General features: G+C 36.1%; 1 protein-coding gene and 1 pseudogene across 1 annotated transcript in view; one reads left to right on the forward strand and one right to left on the reverse strand.

Annotated features, from left to right (window-relative positions):
• Positions 1-22497, reverse strand: part of SMC1B (structural maintenance of chromosomes 1B) — a 52944-nt gene that overhangs the window by 22562 nt on the left and 7885 nt on the right. Inside the window, exons 5-15 of the mRNA XM_008155409.3 lie at positions 21066-21304; positions 19550-19805; positions 18579-18719; positions 14630-14712; positions 13614-13821; positions 11233-11418; positions 8790-8969; positions 5757-5903; positions 4237-4374; positions 3826-3942; positions 2148-2254 (exon numbers count right to left, since the gene is read on the reverse strand). Coding sequence (XP_008153631.2) covers positions 2148-2254; positions 3826-3942; positions 4237-4374; positions 5757-5903; positions 8790-8969; positions 11233-11418; positions 13614-13821; positions 14630-14712; positions 18579-18719; positions 19550-19805; positions 21066-21304 — 1802 coding nt within the window. The remainder of the gene's footprint in view (positions 1-2147; positions 2255-3825; positions 3943-4236; positions 4375-5756; positions 5904-8789; positions 8970-11232; positions 11419-13613; positions 13822-14629; positions 14713-18578; positions 18720-19549; positions 19806-21065; positions 21305-22497) is intronic.
• LOC114227755 (U4 spliceosomal RNA) lies at positions 18075-18233 on the forward strand (annotated as a pseudogene).

Raw genomic sequence — 22497 nt, forward strand, 5'->3', positions numbered from 1 at the left:
ACGAATGAAAGACAAACCAAGGGACAATCAATGAAGCCCAGAAAGGTCTTGGAAAAAAACCAGTAAAATTAACACACTTCTCGCTAGACGTTAAGAAGGAAAGAAAGGAGACAAATCACCAACATCAGAAATGAAAGAGTGAACATCAGCACCCTAGACATTAAAATGGATAAAAGGAAATATTATTAATGACTTTATGTTTATAAATTTGACAACTTGGATGTTACACAAATTCCTTGAAAGACACAAACTACCAAAGCTCACTCAAGAAAAAAGATATCCTGAATAGCTCTATATCTATTAAGAAAACTGAATTTGTAATTAAAAAACCTTCCCACATGCCCTGGCCCGTGTGGCCCAGTGGTAGAGTGTCTGCCTGCGCACCGAAGGGTCACGGTTTCTATTCTCGGTCGAGGACATGTAGCTGGGTTGCAGTTTGCTCCCTGCCCCTGGTCAGGGCAAGTGCAGGAGGCAACCAGTCAATGTGTCTCTCACATCGATGTCTCTCTTTCTTTCCCTCCCTCCCTCCCTCCGTCCCTCTCTCTCTCCCTCCGTCCCTCCCTCCCTCCCTCCCTCCCTCCTACTCTCTGAAAAAGCGATGGAAAAAAATCCTCAGGTGAGGATTAACGAAAACAAACAAAAAACACCAAAAAAACCTTCCAACAAAGAAAGGTGGGTGGCCCTACTGGCCTCCCTTGTAAGTTTTATCAAACATTTAGGTAAGAAATATTATTCTACAGAAACTCTCCCAGAAAAAAATACAGAGGAGAACAATTCTTGATTAATTTTATGGGTCTGGCATTACCCTGATACAAAAACGTGACAAAGACATTGAAAGAAAAGAAAACTATAGGCCAACATACTCATGAATGTAGATGCAAAAATTCTTAACAAAATTTTAGCAAATCAAATCCAAAAACATTTAAAAAGGACAATACAAGATCAAGTGGGTTCATTCTAGTTATGCAAAGTTGGTTTAACCTTCTAAAGTCAAACAATGTCATTTACAATATTAATAACCAACCCCCCCAAAATCCAACCATACACTCCTTTCAATAGAGGGCAGAAAAAGTATCTGACAAAACTCAACACTCCATTATAAAACATTTCAGCAAACTGGAAATAGAAGAGAACTTCAATTTTCATAAAAAGATGCATTGCTCCCTCTTCTATACTATGAAACAGTTTCATTATTGAAGGTTTTCTTAAATATTAACTGTTGAAGTTTCCTGTGTCTTTAAAGTTCGCTGGAATGTCCTCTGTGGAACCATATGTCCTGGTGAATTTGGGGATGGGAGTGGGTAGAAGTTTTTTACTTTCTTTTCTATGGTAACTGGCCTCCTTAGAATTTTCTATCTTAGTAATATATTACTTCTTGAAAATTACCAATTTTATCTACATATATAAATATTCACAGAGAACTAAGTAAATTAGTGTCTTATTATTCTTTTGATAAGCACTGTGTTATTATGTTCCCATTCTCTTATTTTGCATGTTTGTGTTCTCACTTTAAAAAATTATGAAATGAAAGAATTAGATCTCTTTATAAGAATACTAGTAGCCCGTTGCAGGAAGATTCCTGCAATAGGGCTTCCTGCTGCGCTCTCCCCCACCCCGCCGGCTTCTCTTCCTTCTCCCCGCCCCACCTGCTTCCCTTCTTTCTCCCCCACCCCGCCTGCTTCCCTTCCTTCTCCCCGCCCCACCTGCTTCCCTTCCTTCTCCCCGCCCCACCTGCTTCCCTTCCTTCTCCCCGCCCCACCTGCTTCTCTTCCTTCTCCCCGCCCCGCCTGCTTCCCTTCCTTCTCCCCGCCCCACCTGTTTCTCTTCCTTCTCCCTTGCCCTGCTTGCTTGCTTCTCCACAGCTTCACTCCCTTCTGCAGCGCTTGGCTTCTTTCTACACTGTCTTGATATGCAAATTAACCGCCATCTTGGTTGGGTTAATTTGCATCGCCCTGATTGGCTGGTGGGTGTGGCTTGGGCGTAGCGAAGGTGTGGCCAATTTGCATATTACTCTTTTATTAGGTAGGATGAGTATTTACTAGCTATTTCTTGATACACTGAAATAAAGACCTCAGGCATCCTTTGAATTATGAAGTAATAGTTATTTATATGTGTACTTTGCTCCCCAACATTTTAAATAAAAATACCTTTTTTGATCAATTTCTTGTTGCTGTTTAACATGTTTTTTCTCAAATTCACGAATATTTTCCACACCAATTTCTTCACAGAAGTGTTGAAAAATATCATCTTCAACCTTTTACATGATTTCAAAACAATTGGTTTAATAATTAATTTTAAGAAAGTATATAGACAATGCTTAAATCTAAATTTTCCTCTCCAAGGTTTTCCTGGATTAGGCAAAAAACTAATCCCAACAAGCATTATTGTACTCTGAGGAGCCTGTGCTTTCTTGTTCTTCAACTCCATAAATTACACCCATCTATTTTCAAGTTTCTTATTCTAAAAACTAAGAATGCGCAAAATTAGTTTTAAGAGTTTTACTTCATCAAGTGTTTAAAATGAAAAACATTTCAATTACATTAGCCATACCAAAATGTAATATTACACATAAATAAAATATTCTTTTTATGAGTGATACCACAGTGTCTTAGGCAGAATAAAGCCTGACTAGAGAAGAGAATTAACCTTTTGCACTCGGATGTTGAGTGTGACTCGACACGGTTAGCATTAGAATAAAGGAATCGAGAAAAAAGCAAGTGAGTGCAAAGGGTTAAGACTCAAAAAGATTTGGAAAAACTAGAATAAGCCAAATCCAACAAAATAACATTTAACTTCAATATTTTTAAAGCCCTGCATTTATGTAAAATTATACAACAAGCAGACCTACTTTTACAGCAAGGCATGTTTAAAACTTTCAGATTTTAGTTGACTGTAAGTGAAACATGAATGTGATTGACGGATGCAATGGTGAGCTATGAGTTACACAGTAGATAATCTAAACCATGAAAGTGACAGTTCTATGTGTGGTGTTCCAGGTACTCTGTACTGGGCAGACAGGACTTGGACATTATGCTTTGTCCTGGGCATTGACAAACAACAGAGCACCCAAGAGGATGTTACCAGAACTGGAAAAGAGACATTAAGGAGCTGTACGAGTACGGTTTCAAATCATGTGATGAAAGGTAGAACTAAAAGCAATGGGTGAAAATTACTGAGTGATGGTGTGACAAACAACTTTCTAAGGGTTAAAGATAAGCAACAGGAAAATGAATTAAATCAGAAAGTTCCTATTAATAAGCAGAGGCTAGGTGACCAATGCTTTGTTTCCCCAGAGCCAACCACTGTGCCTGGCAAATACAATAAATGTTCCAGAAATAATTACTGAGCGAGTCTTTTGGTTTAAAATCCTCACTCAAGGATATGTTTTATTGATTTTTAGAGAGAGTGGAAGGGAGAGGAGGAGGAGAGAGAAATATCGATGTGAAAGAAACAGACTGGTTGCCTCCCAAACTGGGGATTGAACCTGAAACCTTTTGGTGCACAGAATGATGATCCAACCAACTGAGCCACTGGACTAAATAAGTTATCTTAAAAGATAACCCAGATGACGAAGTTTTCTTTCCTGATGTTAATGGCAGAGAGAAAGAGGCAGTAACTTTTACAATGAGCAAGGAAAGGTTGGAGAGCAGAAGAAAGTAAGTATGCACTGGTCACTGTCCCCTCAGATGGGCAATAGTGGTTCTCAAAAGACCAAGAAAATCAATTTTGCAAACCAGTAAAACTTAGTACATGTTCAAGAAGCTCTAAATCTGACATAGAACTACATTCTACATGCCACTTAATAATAAATATATCATTCATGACCTTATTTATCTTTTCTTGAAATTCTTCAATCCTTTGTTGCCACTTTTTGATTCCTTCATTCAACATAGAACACTGAGAGTCAATATTTAGTAGTTCACTTTGTAGCTGAGATTGTTCCTAATTACAAGAGGAAAAAAATTCTTTTTTAACATGGCTATTTTAGTTTTATATAGTGAAGCAAAAAATGTGATAGGTATCTTTTAGAATAAAAGGGGAATCCATGAGGTTGGGTAAATTCAGGTACAACTGTATAAGATTAACAACCATAAAAATAAAGTAACTAAAGGACTATAATATAATCTCAAATCACGAGGAAGAGTGTAAAAATCACATGGAGCTATATAAATGTAACTCCTGAAACTCTATGTCCTGGTTCTAATTTCCATAACATTTTATGTAAGTCCATATTACCCGGTAAAAGGCAGCCAGGTGCTTTTTTTTCATTGTCTCTAGTTCACTTTGCGAATATTTGAGTCGTGTATGAGTTCCTTGTACTAGAGTCTGTATTTGTTTCAAATCCGCTTCCTTTCGAAGCAGCTTCATTAAATCCTAAAGAGGAAGAGAAATATAATGAGAACATTTTATAGCAGAAAAAGCACTTTCACTTTTCAAAGTGCTTTCAAAAGCCGTCATTTCACTGACGTTTTACATATAGCCACACCCACATTCCATCTTCCCTTCTTCCGGGCTGTTAAGAATATAAGCCATGTGGAGTAACCAAGATGCCATATAGCATCCTCAAAAAACTTACACACTTCCTAGCAGGAAACAGGAATGAAAATGGAGGAATGGGGAGTGTGGATTCCACCCAAGGTACATGAATGGGACCATGTGATACATCGTGCCTGGTGTTTAGTGCACCTGTCTTTCTGCTTGCCTCATCCACTCCCTTCTGCCTTCACTTACCCTCTCACTCAAATTAACTGCCTAGTGTATGTTCTTCTGGATTTTACTCCAAGGCCTTACATGAACATGTGTATACATATCTACCTATATGTTTTTTTCATTTTTATTTTGCAAATTAGAAATCATATTGAACATGCATTCCTGGCTCTTGCTTTTTTCATTCAGCTACTCACAAGAGTCAACTTAGATAAAGCTCTAAATTCATTATTTTAATAGCACGTATTTTTCCAGAGTGAGTCTGTACCAAAATTCTTTAACTATTCCCTAAATAAAGGGCATTCACTTTTCGACCACAGACAATGCTGCAACAACATCCTTGTGTGTATGCCTTTAAGTACTGGTGCTTCTATTTCCCTGCAATAGATTCCCCAGGGTGAGATTGACGGGTCAAAGGTATTCATGTTCTTAAAAGCTGGTACCGATCACTTTCCCCAAGACCATAAAAATTTACATTTCTATAAATAATGTATGAGCTCACGTTTCTTTACATCTCCACCAGCATAATGTTTTTCCAAGTCTCTTTGATAGGTATGAAGTAATCTTAATTTAATGAGTATTCCCCTGAGTACTATCTATAATAATAAAAGCATAATATGCTAATTAGACTGGACAGCTGAATGACCTTCCGGACGAAGCCGGGGCTGCAAGGGCTGAGCCCCTTGCACGAATTTCGTGCATCGGGCCTCTAGTATTCTATATTGAGCATTGTTTCATGTGCATTAGCCATACGGTGTTCTTCTTTCTCTGAATTGTTTAAACCTATCCTTTGCCCAGATGTTTCTATCATAATGTTGTTATTCAAGTCAATTTGTAAGAAGTTCTTTGATAGTACAGAACCAATAGTATTCATTTTAAACTTTAAGAAAACATATACAATGGCTCTTTATCCTCATTAAATTATTTTTAACATTCAAGTGGTTTAATCTATCTGGAATTTACTTTTGTATGTTATAATATAGGGAAAATTAGTTTAAAAACATCATTATTCTACTTAGTATTCTATAACTTTTATAATATGAATTTACCTTTAATTCTTGCATTAGATGGGTTCTTCTGTCTCTTAAATTCTTTATCTCTTTCTCATCCCAGCATCGAGCCTTGTATTTTAAGTCACTTGAACCTCCAGAGATCACCCCAGATTTTAAAAACAATGTTCCATCAAGAGCTACTGTCTGTAAAATTAAAAATATTTTACATTGCAGAAATGTACATGAAGAAGATAAAAGTAGGACATAATAGGGCAATTTTTATAGCTGAGAATTTTTAGATAAGAAAAACCACATAATAAATCTCTAGCATATGAAAAGACTAACCAATAAACCACAAACACAAACCCTGTTTTACTAAGGCTCAGAGCAATTCCAGGCAACAAATTAGAAATTAAAAAGGTTCAAAAGTAAATTGTATATTAGTTCCAAACATATTCAATATTGAGAAGAAAAAACCAAGGATATTTGTATTTAATATCAAATAGTTTGCATTATATAATGCTGTATTTTGAAGATTTTGAAATCACACATCAATGGCATATTATGAAAATCTTAGCAACTTTAAGACACCAAAAATATCATTTGCCAAAATGGATATGACCTGGGACCAAGAACAAAAACTTAAATTGAGTCAAGGGTATAAAAACAGCTTGAAGTTACAGTCCTGAGTAAGCACAGGCTTTATGGAATAAATACAATAAATTCTCAATGTTTTGCAAATGTTTTTAGTCAAAGCAGGAAGAGACCACCTGTAAAGGACTAAAACCATGTAACATGAGCTGGTTAAAAAAAAAAAGCCAACAAATAGGAGTCTCACTGATTCCTTCATTCAGACATTCCCTGCATGACTGCTGTGTTTGAGATTCCATACTGCGGACTGGAGTGACAGAGGGCGTGAAATACAGTACTGACCCTCAACTCAGACTTGTATACATAAGAAGTTCATTCTTATTTAAGGTTACAGAATATTCCATTCTGTGAATACATTATAATTTTATTGAGTGAGTCTTGTTTCCAATTTTTCCTGTTACACAAATGGCTCAATGAGTAAATCTCATGTATACATCATTTCACATACATGTGAGTTTATCTATGTGAAGTTCCTAAGAAGTATAACTGGTAGGATTGCCCATCACAGTGCTGATATTAACTTACAAGATCACAGTAGTGAATGGCAGGGCCTCTCTCCCCATCAAGTGTTGTCAAACTTTGTGACGTGCATCAATCTGACAGGTGAAAATACGATTTCGGTGCTCCTTCATTAGGCATTTCCCATATTTTAAGTAAGGATGAGTTTTCATATTTAAGAGCACTTGTATTTCCTTTTATAAAATTTGTTCATATCCTTTGCCCATGTTTATTTTTGTTCATTTTCTAATTAATTTGTAGAAAAATTTGATCTTTACTATAAGTTGCAAGTATTTTCCCTGGTTGCCATGTCTTTTTTAATTTATTCATATGTTGTTTAGAAACTAACCAAAACGTTATCTGGTGATGTCACTTGCAGTATTTGAATAAAGAAAATTCTAAAATATGATATCAAGTCTATGAAAAGATGAAGTCCATGAAAAAAACAAAAGCACAAACTGAAGACGTATATCTGTGAAAATATGACATCTATTCAAAGGTTTTACATATCCTTAAGCACAGAGAAAATTCCTGAAGTGGCATAACAATAATAGGGAGAAGATAAGGTCTCTGTAATATACGTAAGACACAAATGACAAAGCTGATTAAAACTTGAAATAACGATAAGAAGAGGATGTAGCCTAAAGGGGAAAGGCATCTTATGTGAACAGATATAAGCCATTAATATTTGTTAAATGAAAGAAGGAACAAACACAGTCTTATCTTCATGGGAGTTCTTTAAAATGACCTCACACATCTTAAAAAATCAATTTTATAAAATATATTTTACAAACATACAAAAATAAAATGTAACATATTTAATTAGATAGCAAAATAAAGAAGCTATCTTAGCTCATTTATTCCAGCTGCTTAAATTTAATATGTAGAAATCAATGACAGTGTTTCCTAAGACCGTGATCACATTATCATTAAAATTATTACTGATAGGAGTACTAAAATATGTGAGAAGTTATTTATGTTAGCCAGTCAATAAAAAACTAAAAATTACTATCTTTCATAGTAATAGCCTGTTTTGTGTTCATTTGCAATACTGGGCATTCCAGATCAAATATTTTAATTCACTAAATAAAAAAAAGACTACAATTTCTTGAGAGTTATTTGCTAGGCACTATAATAATATTTTGCACGTTATTACTTAATTTAACCCGTATAACTCTTATGAAATATGATAGGTATTGTTATTTCCCCAATTTTAGATGAGAAAACTAAAATTAGAGGTTTAGAAATTTGTCTAAAGTCACATAATTAATTCCTAAGCAGCATCACTGGTTTTGCTTCATGGCTTATGCCCTATGGTACTATGTAAGCTTCATCAGAGATATAGCTTTAAAAAAAAGTATGTCAGATAAACTGAGAAATGAAACATTGTTAACTAAATACAAACTCTATTCAACTAAGACTAAAACAATATTTATTTTTAAAACCAAAATTTCCTTGAAAGATAAATATTTAGTACCCTAATTTTAATTGTGCCATTTTTATAAATTCAAATGTGTTAAACTCTTGAATGTGTCAGAATTCTTCCATTAAACTATGGATGAATTAACCCAGAATATAAAATAAGCACCTACATTTTTTCCTGATACTCAGAAATACATGTACTACACCGTTAAATGCAGGGCATATCGAGATTCAGACAGAACATATATTGCATATGAAAAAAAAATAAACTGCCTTGAAGGTATTATTAAAATAAACCTAATTTCCAAAATATAATTTATGATATAGGGAAATGCTACAGAAGTGAATTTTTTGAAAACTCAACATTATAAAAACTACTAAAGCCATAACCATCTTAGGTTCTATGTTAGTTTTCCTTATTAAAAGAGTCATATGAAAGCATATATTAATATTTGTGCAATATGTTAGTCCTATAAATATTGCTTCAGATTACCCAAAAGTACAGTCTGAGCATCTCACCTTCCGCCTTTCAGGCCCATCGAAGGCTATATGCCTTGCTTCCTCCACAGTCTCACAGACAAGGCCGTTCCCACACACAAACTGAATTACTTTCTTCAGCTGAGGAAACTGAGTCTTTATGACATCGATCACCATTTTACAGCCTTTAATCTCCCGTAACCTTTCATTAATTGGCTTGATCTAAAAGGTTTAAAAAATACTTATTAGATAAACTAAAATAAAAAACCAAGTACAGTACTCAGTACATTCTTTCTCAAAAAGCATACATAAGCATGACAGTAAGAGATTAACAGTATACACTTATACACAATAAAAGTTTGACAAGAACCTGTCAAACTGTATCCCACCATTGGCCTGTGTACTATTTTTAAAAAATACACTTAAAAAAAAAAATAAAAAAAAAAAATAAAAAAAAATACACTTCATCAGCCCTACCCAGTTTGGCTCAGTGGATAGAGCACTGGCCTGCAGACAGAAAGGGTCCAGGTTCGATTTCGACCAAGGACACATACCTTGGTTGCAGGCTCAAGGCAACCAATGTGTTTCTCTCTGTCTCTCCCACTCCCACACTCTCTAAAAAAAAAAAAAAAAAAATCCTTGGGTGAGAATTAAATTTAAAAAAATACACTTCATCAAAATCCAGAAGATAAAATTTCCAGATTCAACTGCATCACTAGCCAGCTGGGACAAAGTAATGCATGATAAGTGCATAAGATTTTGTTCTCAAAATCATAAAATCTAGTGAGAGATAATACCCATTTATGTGTGTGTGTCAAAAGAGTGGCACAGCATTGTGGAGCTAAAAAAAAAATCACTCTAGGTTTAAAGGATCAGGAAAGCCATCAGACCTTCTTTGACTTTTAAGTTGAGTCTACCAATAGCTTAAAAAAAAAAAAGTACCTGCAATGTACTACTGGGAACCAGAAAGTATGGTCTCATTTTTGTAAAACAAAACAAAGCAAAACCCTATATACAACCAAAATGTGTGCAGACACATACACCTGGGAATATATGTTTATATAAATTTAATGTATGAAAGCAATATAAAATAGTTACAACTAAGGATCTGGACATTGAGAAGGGGTAGAAATATTTCCTTTACATTTCTAACCTTCTGTATTAGGTTTTTTAAAAATGAGGGTGCCTTGAAAAAAACGTTAAGCATGAAATAAGTAAAGCAGGATTTAACAGGCAGATGAATTAGGTCAGTAATTTTCGTGGGCAGAAGATATAAGCAACAAGTGGAAGTGCAAAAGGCAAGTGTGGACCATTAGCACCCAGCTAGCATTTGCTGAGCCCTCTGGGCCGGCAGTGCCAGTGCTATCCAGGTGATGGCTCTGCGATAATCTAATAAGGTAAGGACTACTTCCTCCACTGCACAGGTGAAGAAACTGAAGCTCAGTTAAGAGCAATTAACAAGTGAGTGGGAGCTAATTAAAAGCAGGGCTGAGATTCATACTCAGGTCAATCCTAGTCTAGGGCAGTGGTCGGCAAACTCATTAGTCAATGGAGCCAAATATCAACAGTACAACGATTGAAATTTCTTTTGAGAGCCAAATTTTTTAAACTTAAACTTTTTCTAACGCCACTTCTTCAAAATAGACTTGCCCAGGCCGTGGTATTTGGTGGAAGAGCCACACTCAAGGGGCCAAAGAGCCGCATGTGGCTCGTGAGCCGCAGTTTGCCGACCACGGGTCTAGGGCATGTGCTCCTGACCGCTGCCTTCGGTTCAGGTTCTGGAAGGCAAGACCAACAGGACATTTTCTTTAGTAGCCAAGAAAAAAAATCAATGAAGGATATAAATCTTTAAAAAATGTATTGACTTTAGAGAGAGAGATTCGTTGTTCCACTTACTTATGCATTCATTGGTTGCTTCTTGTATTGCCCTGACCGGAGCTGGAACCTGCAACCTTGGCATACTGATCGGGGCAATGCTCTAACCAACTGTGCTACCCGGCCAGGGAAAGGATATCAATCTTGACAATGACAGAGCTCCTGCCTCAGGATTTAGACTCTGGACACTCAACACATGCCCCAAGGCTCCACATTCGCCTGCTCTACCAAGACTGAGGCATATTTACTGGATCACATTTACAACTGAGACTCTGGTGGGCATTTCTCCAACAGACCTTATGTCTTATCCATCTCTTACACTTCGCTATTGAATAAAAATATTGCTGTCTAGTAGGCTAAAACAATGTCCTCAAAATCATCAAGGTAGAATGATGGCACACTAGCTATGGAAGAAATGATATGAAGTCAGAAAAGACAGCACCCACTTGATACTATTCCTGGCCTGCCAATACATTAACACCAGCCATCTGAACGACTGACTGGCATACAGGCTGATTTTTTTCAATGACTACCATAGTTTTAGGCAATAAAGACATACTTTAAACAAGATTTTATCACTACTAAATACTAAACATTATACATTTCTTACATCAAGGTAATCTAGAGCAAGGAATGTCTCAGGTTCGGCTCTTTCCTCCTTCAGAAATCGAATACAATCTCTTGCTACCTTTTCAGAGGTGACAATAATGGCGACTATGTACCGGCCAAAAAGCTTAGTAACAGCCAGCTGGTACTTCTTATGAATAGGATGACACAGGTCAAGCAGTCTTCCAAACTTAGCAGGTTTCAAAAAAGGAGAGCAGAAAATACATTCATGAGGAACATATAATTCATTGTTTTCTAATGTAACAAAGCAGCATAAACCAAAAACTAATTTTATAAAATTATAAACATCAGATTTTCATGGAGTCTCATTCAAATGGACATAAGTTTTGTTATGAAATATTCATTGAGGTATGTCATATTTCACTTAAGAAAAGAATAATGATGAGGGGCTAGCCCTACCAAGGTATTAAAGTATTTTTTACAAAGCCACAGTAATTAAATGGTATTTATCCATTCCCTCATTTACTAAGTAAGAATTATGAGGACCCCTCATTTCATCACCACATGCAGGTTCTGAGCTGGCACTGGGTAAACATTACCGAACAAAGCAGATACATTCTGATCTCACAGAGCTGTCCGTCTAGCAGGGAAGAAAGACATGAATAATCAATTACTAGGCACGTGTACAAAATAGACTTATAACAGACACCGTGACAAAGCACAGAATGCTGAGAATGTATTACACGGGCTAGGTGGGCCTGAGACGTCAGGGACGGCTCCCCACAAAGTGCTATTTGAGATCTGAAGGAAGGTCAAGAATTGATTAGATTCGATTCAATAAGTTTTCTTAAAAATGGCAGAACATCAACCATACTATATCAATGCTTCCTAGACTATCTGAAGATTCAATTTTGGGTCTTAGACTCTTTTTTTCATTTGCTTGGTTCTACTTCAGGAATACTAATTTCTTTATGATAGATCATGACTGTTGTTAATACTTAGTATCCTGCTCTTTTTGTTTTTTTCTTCTCCTTTCACCTTTTGACTATTAAAAATTCTTGCAGCACACTAGTTGAAAACTGCTGACATATAGGGTTCTATGCTAAGTGAAATAAGCCAGTCAGAGAAAGACAAATACCATATGCTTTCACTTATATGTGGAATCGAATGAACAAAATAGAGACAGACACATAGAGAACAGACTGACAGCTGTCAAAGAGGAGGGGGTCTGAGGGGCTGGGTGAAATAGGTAAAGGGATTAATTAAACAAAAACACCAAGCCTCACAGACACAGACAACAGTATGGTTATTATCAGAGGGGAAGGGTGTGGGGGCAGGTGGAAGTGGATAAAAGGGGGATAAATGGTGACGGAAGGAGACTAGACTTTGGGTGGGGAGTGAACAATGCAATGTGCAGATGGGGTATTGTAGAACTGTACACTTCAAACCTATATAATTTTATTGACCAATGTAACCCCAATAAGTTTAATAACAAAAATAAATGCTTTAAAAGGATATACTTCAATTAAAAAATATCCTGGACTATTACTATTTTCTGAAGTTTGTGGCATTAGATGTATATGAACCTTTGTTGGCCTAGTTTTTTGTGTATTTTTTTTTAAACTAGTTTTTGTCATTTTGTTTGATACTGGGGGAAGGATTCTGTGACCAAGACTTACTCCTTCATCATTATTCAGAAGTGAAGACCAACAATTAAAAGTCAAAAAGTAAAAAAGGATGGTATAAAGGAGAAGAAGCTGGGGTGGCCAGAGATAGGAGGAAAATCATGAGACTGGTATCACAGAACCAATGGGCAGGGATTTCAAAACAGTGCAAGTGGTGAACAATGTCAAGTGCAGAAAACAGGCCATCATAAAATAAGGACTGGGCAGTGAACACTGGTGTTAGTGACCAAAGAGTGAAATGCCAGACCCCAATACCAAAGAAATAATTTTGTGAAGTTGACACTCTAAGCAACAGATTAGATGTTGCTGTATTTGGACTAATGAAATATAATAGCAAAACTGGATGCAAGTCAGATTTAGTAAATAAAAGTTCACTGTTACCAAAGTATACCAATGATGTCTACTGAAAATATAATTAAAAAAAATAAAACCAGGAAGAGGTGTGAGGCTGTGCTTTGGGGAGAGAAACTACCTCATGACAACCAAGTCCTTGGGGATCTTGGCCATAACTTGGACTTTCTGGTAACGTGTTCATGGAAATGTTCCTCCCCAAGATTACTTATCTGTAGACACTACTGGAAGTTATTTACATTTCTACCCCAAATATTTACTATATTTTAAAAATAAATAATAAAACAAAGATTTCTGAAATAATTTTTCTTTCAAATAATGGTAACATTTTAAATCCCAAATAAGAAAGCTTAGCCTTTTTGTTTAAATTAACTGTGCATTCTATTACCACGGCATCCGGGTAAAGTCTTTTAAGGTGTTCCAGGATCTCTGCTCTCTTTTGCTGCCGTCTTCCCTCGTGGTTATCAATCCCAGCATTCTGCAGTTCACTTCTAATAAGACCCATCTCTTCATTAACTTCCGAAATTCTTGATTTTGTTTTTTCAATTTCATCCACTAGTATTTCCTCTTGCTGTTTTTTCTCTTTCAAGCAATCCCTACATAGTAATAGCAAAAATAAATTATATAGCAAAAAGTAAAACAAAAATTTAGAAATGACAAGATACAATATACTCAGGTCTGGCATTGCAGGGGAATGGAATGGTGCTCTATCAATTTTAAGTGATGAAAAATGCAATAAAATAAACCTAGTACCAAACTTGGGCAAAAGAGATTTTGATCATTCTTTATTGATTCAAAAGATACATATTTCTGGATATTGAAAAAGTAAAGATAGATCAATATAACCAGAGCAATCATCATGAGCTTAATAATAAGTAAATGCCAATTTAAAAAATTCTTAGTGGGAGAATACTTAGATTGTACTAGCTTTCATGACATAACTTTTGTTTTAAAATATTAATACCATGCCCTAACCGGTTTGGCTCAGTGGATAGAGCGTCGGCCTGTGGACTCGAGGGTCCCAGGTTTGATTCCGGTCAAGGGCATGTACCTTGGTTGCGGGCACATCCCCTGTAGGTGTGCAAGAGGCAGCTGATCGATGTTTCTCTCCCATCGATGTTTCTGAATCTCTATCCCTCTCCTTTCCTCTCTGTAAAAAATCAATAAAATATAAATAAATAAATAAGTAAATAATATTAATACCAAAAGAGTTTTAAGTTTCACTACTGATAAGCATTTATATTTTCAAAACTTAAATATTTTATGTACTGAAGTATAATTTTTAATTATATACAAAGGAAGAGTGAAAACATGATACAATGAAAGCATTTACTTGATGAATATACCACAAATAAACCAGATGCTTGAACTAAGACAGCTGCAAAAACCTTTAACAATACCCACATGCATGTTTTTGTATACTCCTCCAACTTCTCTATTCGCTTTTTATGATCTTCTATTTGTTCTTTTACTTGTTTTAGATTTTCCTAAATTAGGAAATGAAACCTAAAATCAATTACAGCAACTCCAAACAAATAAAATTGATTTTTCACAATCTGCTTAGAACTTACTGTAATATCCTTAGTTGTTCTGAATTTGAAATATATCAAATATAACCACATGAAAACACGCATACGAGCAAATTTTAATTATGAAAAGGCAGGATGGTATAGAGCTTTGAGGTTATAAGAATCAGGATTCAAATCCTGGCTCCACCCTTTACTAAATATATGATATCTCTACAAAGTTTATTCTGGTAAACTCAAACTCCCTCCAAGGTGTTATTTTCAATCTAGAGGCTTGGCCCTTGCTGCCGCAGCGGCTGCCTCTGCCTCTGCCTCTGCCTCAGCCTCAGCCCCCGCTGAGGCTTTATCCAGAAGGTCGACTGGAAGGATGTCCGGTCTAATTAGCATATTACACTTTTATTATTATAGATGATACAGTTCTTTTCTTTTTCACATATCTGGAATTTTTTTTTGTTAAAATATTTTAAATTAGTGCCAAACTGAGATGGAGTAAATAGGTCATCCACAGAGAAATAAAAAACAATGAAATAACAATAGAATCTAATCTTGAATGTGCAACTTAATTAACAACTAAAAGAAACTAAATCTCAGAAAAATAAAAACAAGGTGTCCCTCTCTGAGCAATTAAGAGATATATCATCCCGCATTATAAAATTAGTTCATAAATGAAAAGATGCCATTTGATAATGTTATATAATATAGTATAAATTGAGTATTTCATGAGAATATCAGTAATTTCTCCTGGGACTTCTGCTTTAATATAAACTATCTGTGCTTTGTTATATATAATGAATTTTTTAAAACTTATTTTTCAATTACAGTTTACATTCAATATTATTCTGTATTGGTTTCAGGTGCACAGCAAAGTTGTTAGGAAACCATGTACTTTACAGAGTAGTCCCCTCCGCCCCCCACCGCTTCAAGTACCTACTTGGCCTCATACATACTCTTCCCAATATTACTGACTATATTCCCTGTGCTGCACTATTCATGCAATAACTATTATTCACTGGCTAACATGGCTAGGAACTAGAGATACAAAGAACAGGACACCCGAAGGGGTGCGAGATAGAGGGGGCCCATGGGGGGGGGGGGGAAAGGGGGACATCTGTAATACTTTCAACAATGAAGATAAATAAAAGAACAGAACAGGACACAGTCTCTGCTCTCAAGGACCAGTGTCTCGTGGGAGAGACAGGTATTAAGTAAGTAACCCCAGCAGAGTGGCTTAGTGCTGCAATAGTACAGGACATATAAGCCAACTATCGGCTTGTGGGAGGAGGGCTCACCCAAGTCTTGCTCCATTCACATGATCACTAAATCTCAGCACAGTGGCAGTCTCCAATTAGCTCATGTCTTTAACCTCTCCCGTCTAATTCATCTTGTGCACCACACAGCAAGACTAATCTTACTCCATTACTAAGTAATTTAAAGCCAGAGTGTACAAAAGTCAAAAACACAAATCTTTTTCATTATACCACACCAGGAAAAAGAAATACGAAAGTTTTAAGTGGAAAGGAACAAACATATTCTATGAGATGCTGATCTCATTGTATTCATGTATCACACAAATTCACTGAACAAACAACTATGCTAGGTGCCAGAGTTGTAAAAATAAGCAAGACACAGTTCATTTTTCTCTAGGACGCAATCATTTTAAAATGAGAGCTCCCCTATTGAGATTTTAATATCTCACTTAAAAATTCCATGCAAAGAGAAAAAAACAAGATTACTTAACAAAGAATACAAAATTCAGTCAACTAGGAAACCTGCCTCTGCCTTTACTCTGGCCACTCCCAAGGCTTGTGTCATGCCGGAGGGGTTTCTTTGTGGCAATTACTTCCCTGGGCAGGTGGGTCTCTGAGGGATCACTCCCTGTTCTGCAAAGAGCCTGGCAGAAACGTCAGACATGCTTTGGTTGAGGAATAGGCTTTCCTGGAGGAAATGTGAAAGACCAGGGTCATCACCCCACAGGGAGGGGGTCAGGGACTGGGTGCTCTGCTGGACACAATGGGGGAAATCAGTCCGCCTTGGTAGCAGGCATTCTGCATTTGAGATGCCAGCTGATTGTGCCAGTGTCTGGAAAACCAACCACTGCCCAGCAGCTAGCCATCCGGAATCTGTGGAAAGTTATAGCCCCTCCTGTCCATGGAGGGAGCCACCAGTCCTATGGGACACTGAGTGTGAGTACATATTTCTCCATCTTTCTTGACCTCAATCTATTTCTTCTCCTGTCAGTGTTTTCATATTCAAAAGACAACAGCAATTCAACCAAAACTTACTGACATGTACTAAGTACAAAACTTACAGTGGACACTATTATGAATCCTGCCTTTAAGAAGCTTCCAGTCCAGTAAAGCTGAACCAACTAACTGTACTTTTCCTTCGATCAGATGAAATTCTTTAGATATAGATTAAGAATAATGAGTGATTAGATGCAGAAGAAATTCTCAGTTTTGGTGGGGTAGGGAGAAAAGGCAGGCTAGGTAAGGCTTTGTACTGTCATAACCATAGAATTTAACATGTAGTGATAAGTTTTTTTAAAATTAGCATGCACAAAGGCAAAAGTGTGCAATGAGAATTTATAGCAATCAGTGTACAATTTTACAATGCAATACAAATTATTCAAGTATCTTAAAATTAATTACTGCTATGTTACTACATTTGCTGTTTTTAAAATTTATTTTAATCCTCACTTGAGGATATACTCATTGATATTAGAGAGGAAGGGGGAGACAGGGGGAGAACATCAATGTGAGAGATACATCAATTGGTTGCCTCCTGTGCACACCCTGAGGATCAAACCTGTAACCTAGGTGTGCCTGACTGGGGATCGAGCCCACACCTTTTGGGACAATGCTCCAACCAATCCACCAGGCCAAGGCCTTTTTTCTTAATTTTTAAAAAACTGATTTTAAAAAGGGAAAGGGAGAGAGAGAGGGCGAGAGAAACATTGATGTGAAAGAAAAACATCAATCAGTTGCCTCCCATACACACCCTGACTGGGGACTGAATCCACAACCTGGCTATGTGCCTGACTGGGAATCAAACCCTCAGTCTCTTCATGTGATTACCATATACTACACCACGAGGCATTAAGGGAAAGATCAGATGCTTGGGGTAGTATCACACCCCTTCTCATTTTATTCAACCTGCCCATCTCTATGAGGTAGACATACCTATCCTCACTGTACAAATGAAGAAACCAAAGTCCAGACAAGTTAAATAATTTAATTACCAAGATTACACAGGTCAGTAATAACAAGACTAACTGGAAGCCAGGTCTGTCTTACTCTAAGGCAGACCATTAAAATGCTATTTTGAGCTTTGCGCAGTGGCAGTCTCGTAGCCAATGAGGTTTATCAGAGGCGTGATTATTGGTAATTGAAAATAATAAATAAAATGCTATTTTGATGGCCACTTCCCATGTAGACTATTACACTCCTCTTGGGCAATGGCCTTAATGTTTCCAAATAATTTTGCATTCACCTCTATTTGATACTTAATTTTTTCCCCTTTATCTATTCTACTCCTAACCTCACTGAACTTTATAATACATATAAGAATAGAGGCTGTATCATCTGTCCATCCCTATCACTATACAGATGCACAGAAAATGCTTACTGACTATACGAATGAAGGCACTATCTGTACCTTAGACCCTAAAGTGGCACCTATATGAGACAAACAGCGTAACAGGTAACCAAGAATTTGTTGATTAATCGCTTATGTCTGATGTAAATCCACTTCTATATTGAAAAGCTTATAAAAAGCTAATAAAATTTCACTGAAAATATTTCTAAGTCATGAGTGTACAAACCAAATACCTGAACTTCTCCATGCCTCCTCTTTTCAAACGCCAACCTTTCTTTATCAGCCTTCTGTTCCCACTGCAGTTTTTCCAGCTGTTGGGTCATTATAGCCACCTTCTTCCTTACTTGTTCCTTAAGTTCTTTATAACGATCCAGCTGTGTAAAGAGCATTTAAACATTGCTAACTCAAAGAAGCATGAGAGGAAAGTCTTTCTGTGATAGCCTTTACTAACAGATGTTTAATCTCATTAAAAGTATGTTTTACATAAATTAGATCAGAATTGGCCATCTTCTTCAGATAAGATGTGAACATTAAATGAATGTTTTACTTAAAACAGTTTAGATATATCAGTACGATATCCAAAATCAACTCTATCAGGTCTCTTTAAGAAATGCTTAAAAGAGCAGGGAGATTAAACCTCATTAAATCCAAAAGAAGAACTCAGAGAAAATTATATACTTTTCCTATTTATATAGTCACAAAATTTTAGTACATATATTGTAATGTTAGACTATAATAAAGTTAATGAAAAAGATAAATGATAAAAATTTAGTGGAATGTTTAAAAACTCTGAATTACAAGTGTTTGGATATCTACCATCAATTTATTGTACGTAAATTTTATATACTAAATGGGATATTAATTCATCACTTAATATTTTAAATCACAGTAGGTAATCTCTTTCCCTGTCAATTAAGTGAACATATTTCTTCAAAGCCATATGTATCTGACTTTTAAGTTTTTATAATATTCATGAAAAAAAGTTATTTTAAAAACACAAGAATTACCTAACACTTATTACAAAAAATAGCCTAAAGATTAAATTTAGATTCCATATACAGGCTGAAAATTTTAAATCCTCATAATTTAGATTCGGAGGACAATCTCTTAAAGGATTAGAGAGGTAATTCTTCAAACTTTTTTTCTAATTAAAAGAAGATGAAAGACTAGAAACGAAAGATTTCCCATGTGCTGAAGTTTTCACCTGACTGGCTTCTAATTCAATGTCTCGCACTTTCTGTAGGACTTCTTCCGATTGCTTTTCAAAACTTTTCCACGCAACATCTAAATCAGCCAGCTCTGTCTCTAGGGCTTTTATGTCATCTTCCTGTTTAGAACATTGTTTTTCACTGTCCTTCACGGATTTCTTAGCCATATCTAATTTCTTGAGATGGTGAGAAGTGTTTTCTTTGGCTTTAATATATTGGGGCCTCTTCTGATTTAAAAGTGCTTCAAGAGATCTAAAAAGAAAAATCAAGTCTGCTTTAAAGGAAATTAAATGTTGTGATATATAAAGGGAAGAAGTTCTTTTGACCAAATCACACATTTAAAACCAAATTCTAAAAACTCACTTTCAGAGACTGTAAGCAGAGCAGTCGCTGTCAGAGTTAGGAGGAGGGTGGAATAGGTGAAGCATAGGGGAATTTTTTGAGTGGTAAAATACTCTATATGACACTGTAATGATGGACACAAGCCATCTCATGTGTGTAAAAACCTACAGAACTTACAGCACCAAGAGTGCACTTCAATGTATGCAAATTTAAAAAATCACTTAGAGGAGGTCAAGACATCCTAGATGGAATATAGAAAGCGACAAAAGAGTCTAACTGTATTTCATATGCATTAAACCACCTCACTGAACGGGTGGGGATAAAAAGTGCTAACCTAAGTAACTTTAGAAATGAGTGGAGTCTGTAAAACTAAAAGCAAAAGAAATTGTACGTAAGCATCCGACTCTAGTTGATAAGGTTGCTTCCTAGGAGGGTGTAACAATTCTGATGCTGCCATATGTGATTACTAGAATTGAACAATTAAGCAAATGACTGGCATTTTGTGAAAGGCAGGTTTCTCACTGTTGGAGTGGGAGGTTATAGATAAGCAAGAAAAGGTCAATATCAAAAGTGATGTCAACTTGATGATACATTAGATATGTCACATAACATAAATGATCTGTTGACATCCCTGATACATATGATGGGAATGGCATTTTACTGCTGTGGTTTTCTTTCCCAAATTTATAAACCCTGTCTAATTATGAAAAACCTATCAGACAAATCCCAATTAAGGAACACTGTACCAAAAAAACCCTGAACAATACTCCTCAAAACTGTCAAGGTCATCACAAACAAGGAGAGTCTGAAAACCTGTCACAGGCAGGAGGAGCCTGTGGAGATGTGGTAACTAAATGTAACGCGGTATTCTGGATTTTAAAAAAGGACAATAGGTAAAAACTAAGAAAACATGAATAAAGCATGGACTTCAATTAAGAGTAATGTATCCGCATTGGTTCATTAATTCTGACAAATGTGTCATACTCATAATGTAAGATATAAGTAGGAGAAACCAAGTGTGGGGAACATGGGAACTCTCTGTACTCTATAATTTTTCTGTACATCTAAAGTAAAAAACTTAAAATAATCAACTTTCAAAACACCACTTTTATTTTATTTTCTCTATTGATCTACATAAAATCCAACTGTTAATTATTTTTAAAAACTCACTTTAATTCTTTTTCTGTTTGTTGTAGCTGTCTAGTTAGCATTCCATGCTCCTTTTTCTGGGCTTTCACAATGTTTTCATGATGAGAAAGAGATTCTTTTGTGTCACTCAAATTCCTATTCACGTTCTCTAACTCAGTGTTCAGAAAATGAATTTTTTTCTCATTATGATATAGCTTGAAAAGCTGCAGTTGAATCTTGTTTATTTTAAGTTCTTCAAGGAGAGTCTGGTAACGTTCTGCCTATGAAACAGTATAATTCAACAGGAGTTAAAAGGAAGCATATTTAAGCTGACTTTTCATAGACTCAGCTATAATGCCAACAAATGATTTCATGTGATATACACACATGTAAAAATACTAAGAAACAAAAATAACCACTAATAAGGAACACATCTACCTCTCATTTATTTCTTCAAATATTTTTTAATTGCCTACTATGTACCAGGCCATTCTTTGTGCTGGGTATACAGTGAAGAACAAAATAAAAATAGTCCCTGGTCTTGTAAGTTAAAATATAGTTATTCTAATGGGGGGTGGGGGTGAAGAAGAGTCATTGAGTAAACAAGCAAATAATAAACAAGATATCATATAGCAATATATGCTATAAAAGAAACAAAAGAGAGGAGTGCAATAGCACCAGGGAGTGGGTGTAATTTAGATTGGGGGCATGGACAGCAAATGCCTGCCTAAGAAAATGGCTTCTTATGAAAACCTGAATGAGAGGATTTGCCATGCAAAAATCAGGCACACAATTATCTAGGCAGAGGAAATAGCAAAGGCTCTGGCTAGAATGGAGTGTGCATGTTCAATAAGTAATGTGGTAGGAGAGGAGAGGAAGTGAAGGCCTGAGAGGTAAATAGGGGCCAAGTCAGAAGGCTGGATAGGAGACTAGATTCTCAGGGTCGTGGGAAGCACTGCACGGGAAGTGGTTCTCTGCCAGAGGAAGACAGAATGTGATTTGCATTTTAAAAAGATCGCTCTAATTAAACACAAATAATTACCAACCATACAAACAGCACTCTACTAGGCATTGTGAAGGGTACCAAGAAAATACCACAGAACAGCATTTGCAAAGTGTGGCCATGGTTTCTTAGGGGTCCCCCACACTATTTTAGGGAGTCCCTGAGGTCAAAAGTATTTTCAAAATAATACTAAAACTTGCCTTTTTCTTTGTGTTTATATCTGCACTGATTGATGGTGCAAAAGCCAATGTTGAATAAAGCTGCTAGGCCTTGATACAAATAAGATTTAATACAGAAACAGATGTGAGAATTCATGTCTTTTATTAAGCTAGATATTAAGATTACAAAAATGTAAAACAATGTTACAGTTCTAATTATTTAGTTTTAGAAAAAGACAGTTTTCTGGTGGGAATGTAAACTGGTACAGCCACTATGGAAACAGTATGGCGGTTCCTGAAAAAACTAAGAACA

This window comes from Eptesicus fuscus, chromosome 7, assembly GCF_027574615.1.
Source record: "Eptesicus fuscus isolate TK198812 chromosome 7, DD_ASM_mEF_20220401, whole genome shotgun sequence".
NCBI lineage: Eukaryota > Metazoa > Chordata > Mammalia > Chiroptera > Vespertilionidae > Eptesicus > Eptesicus fuscus.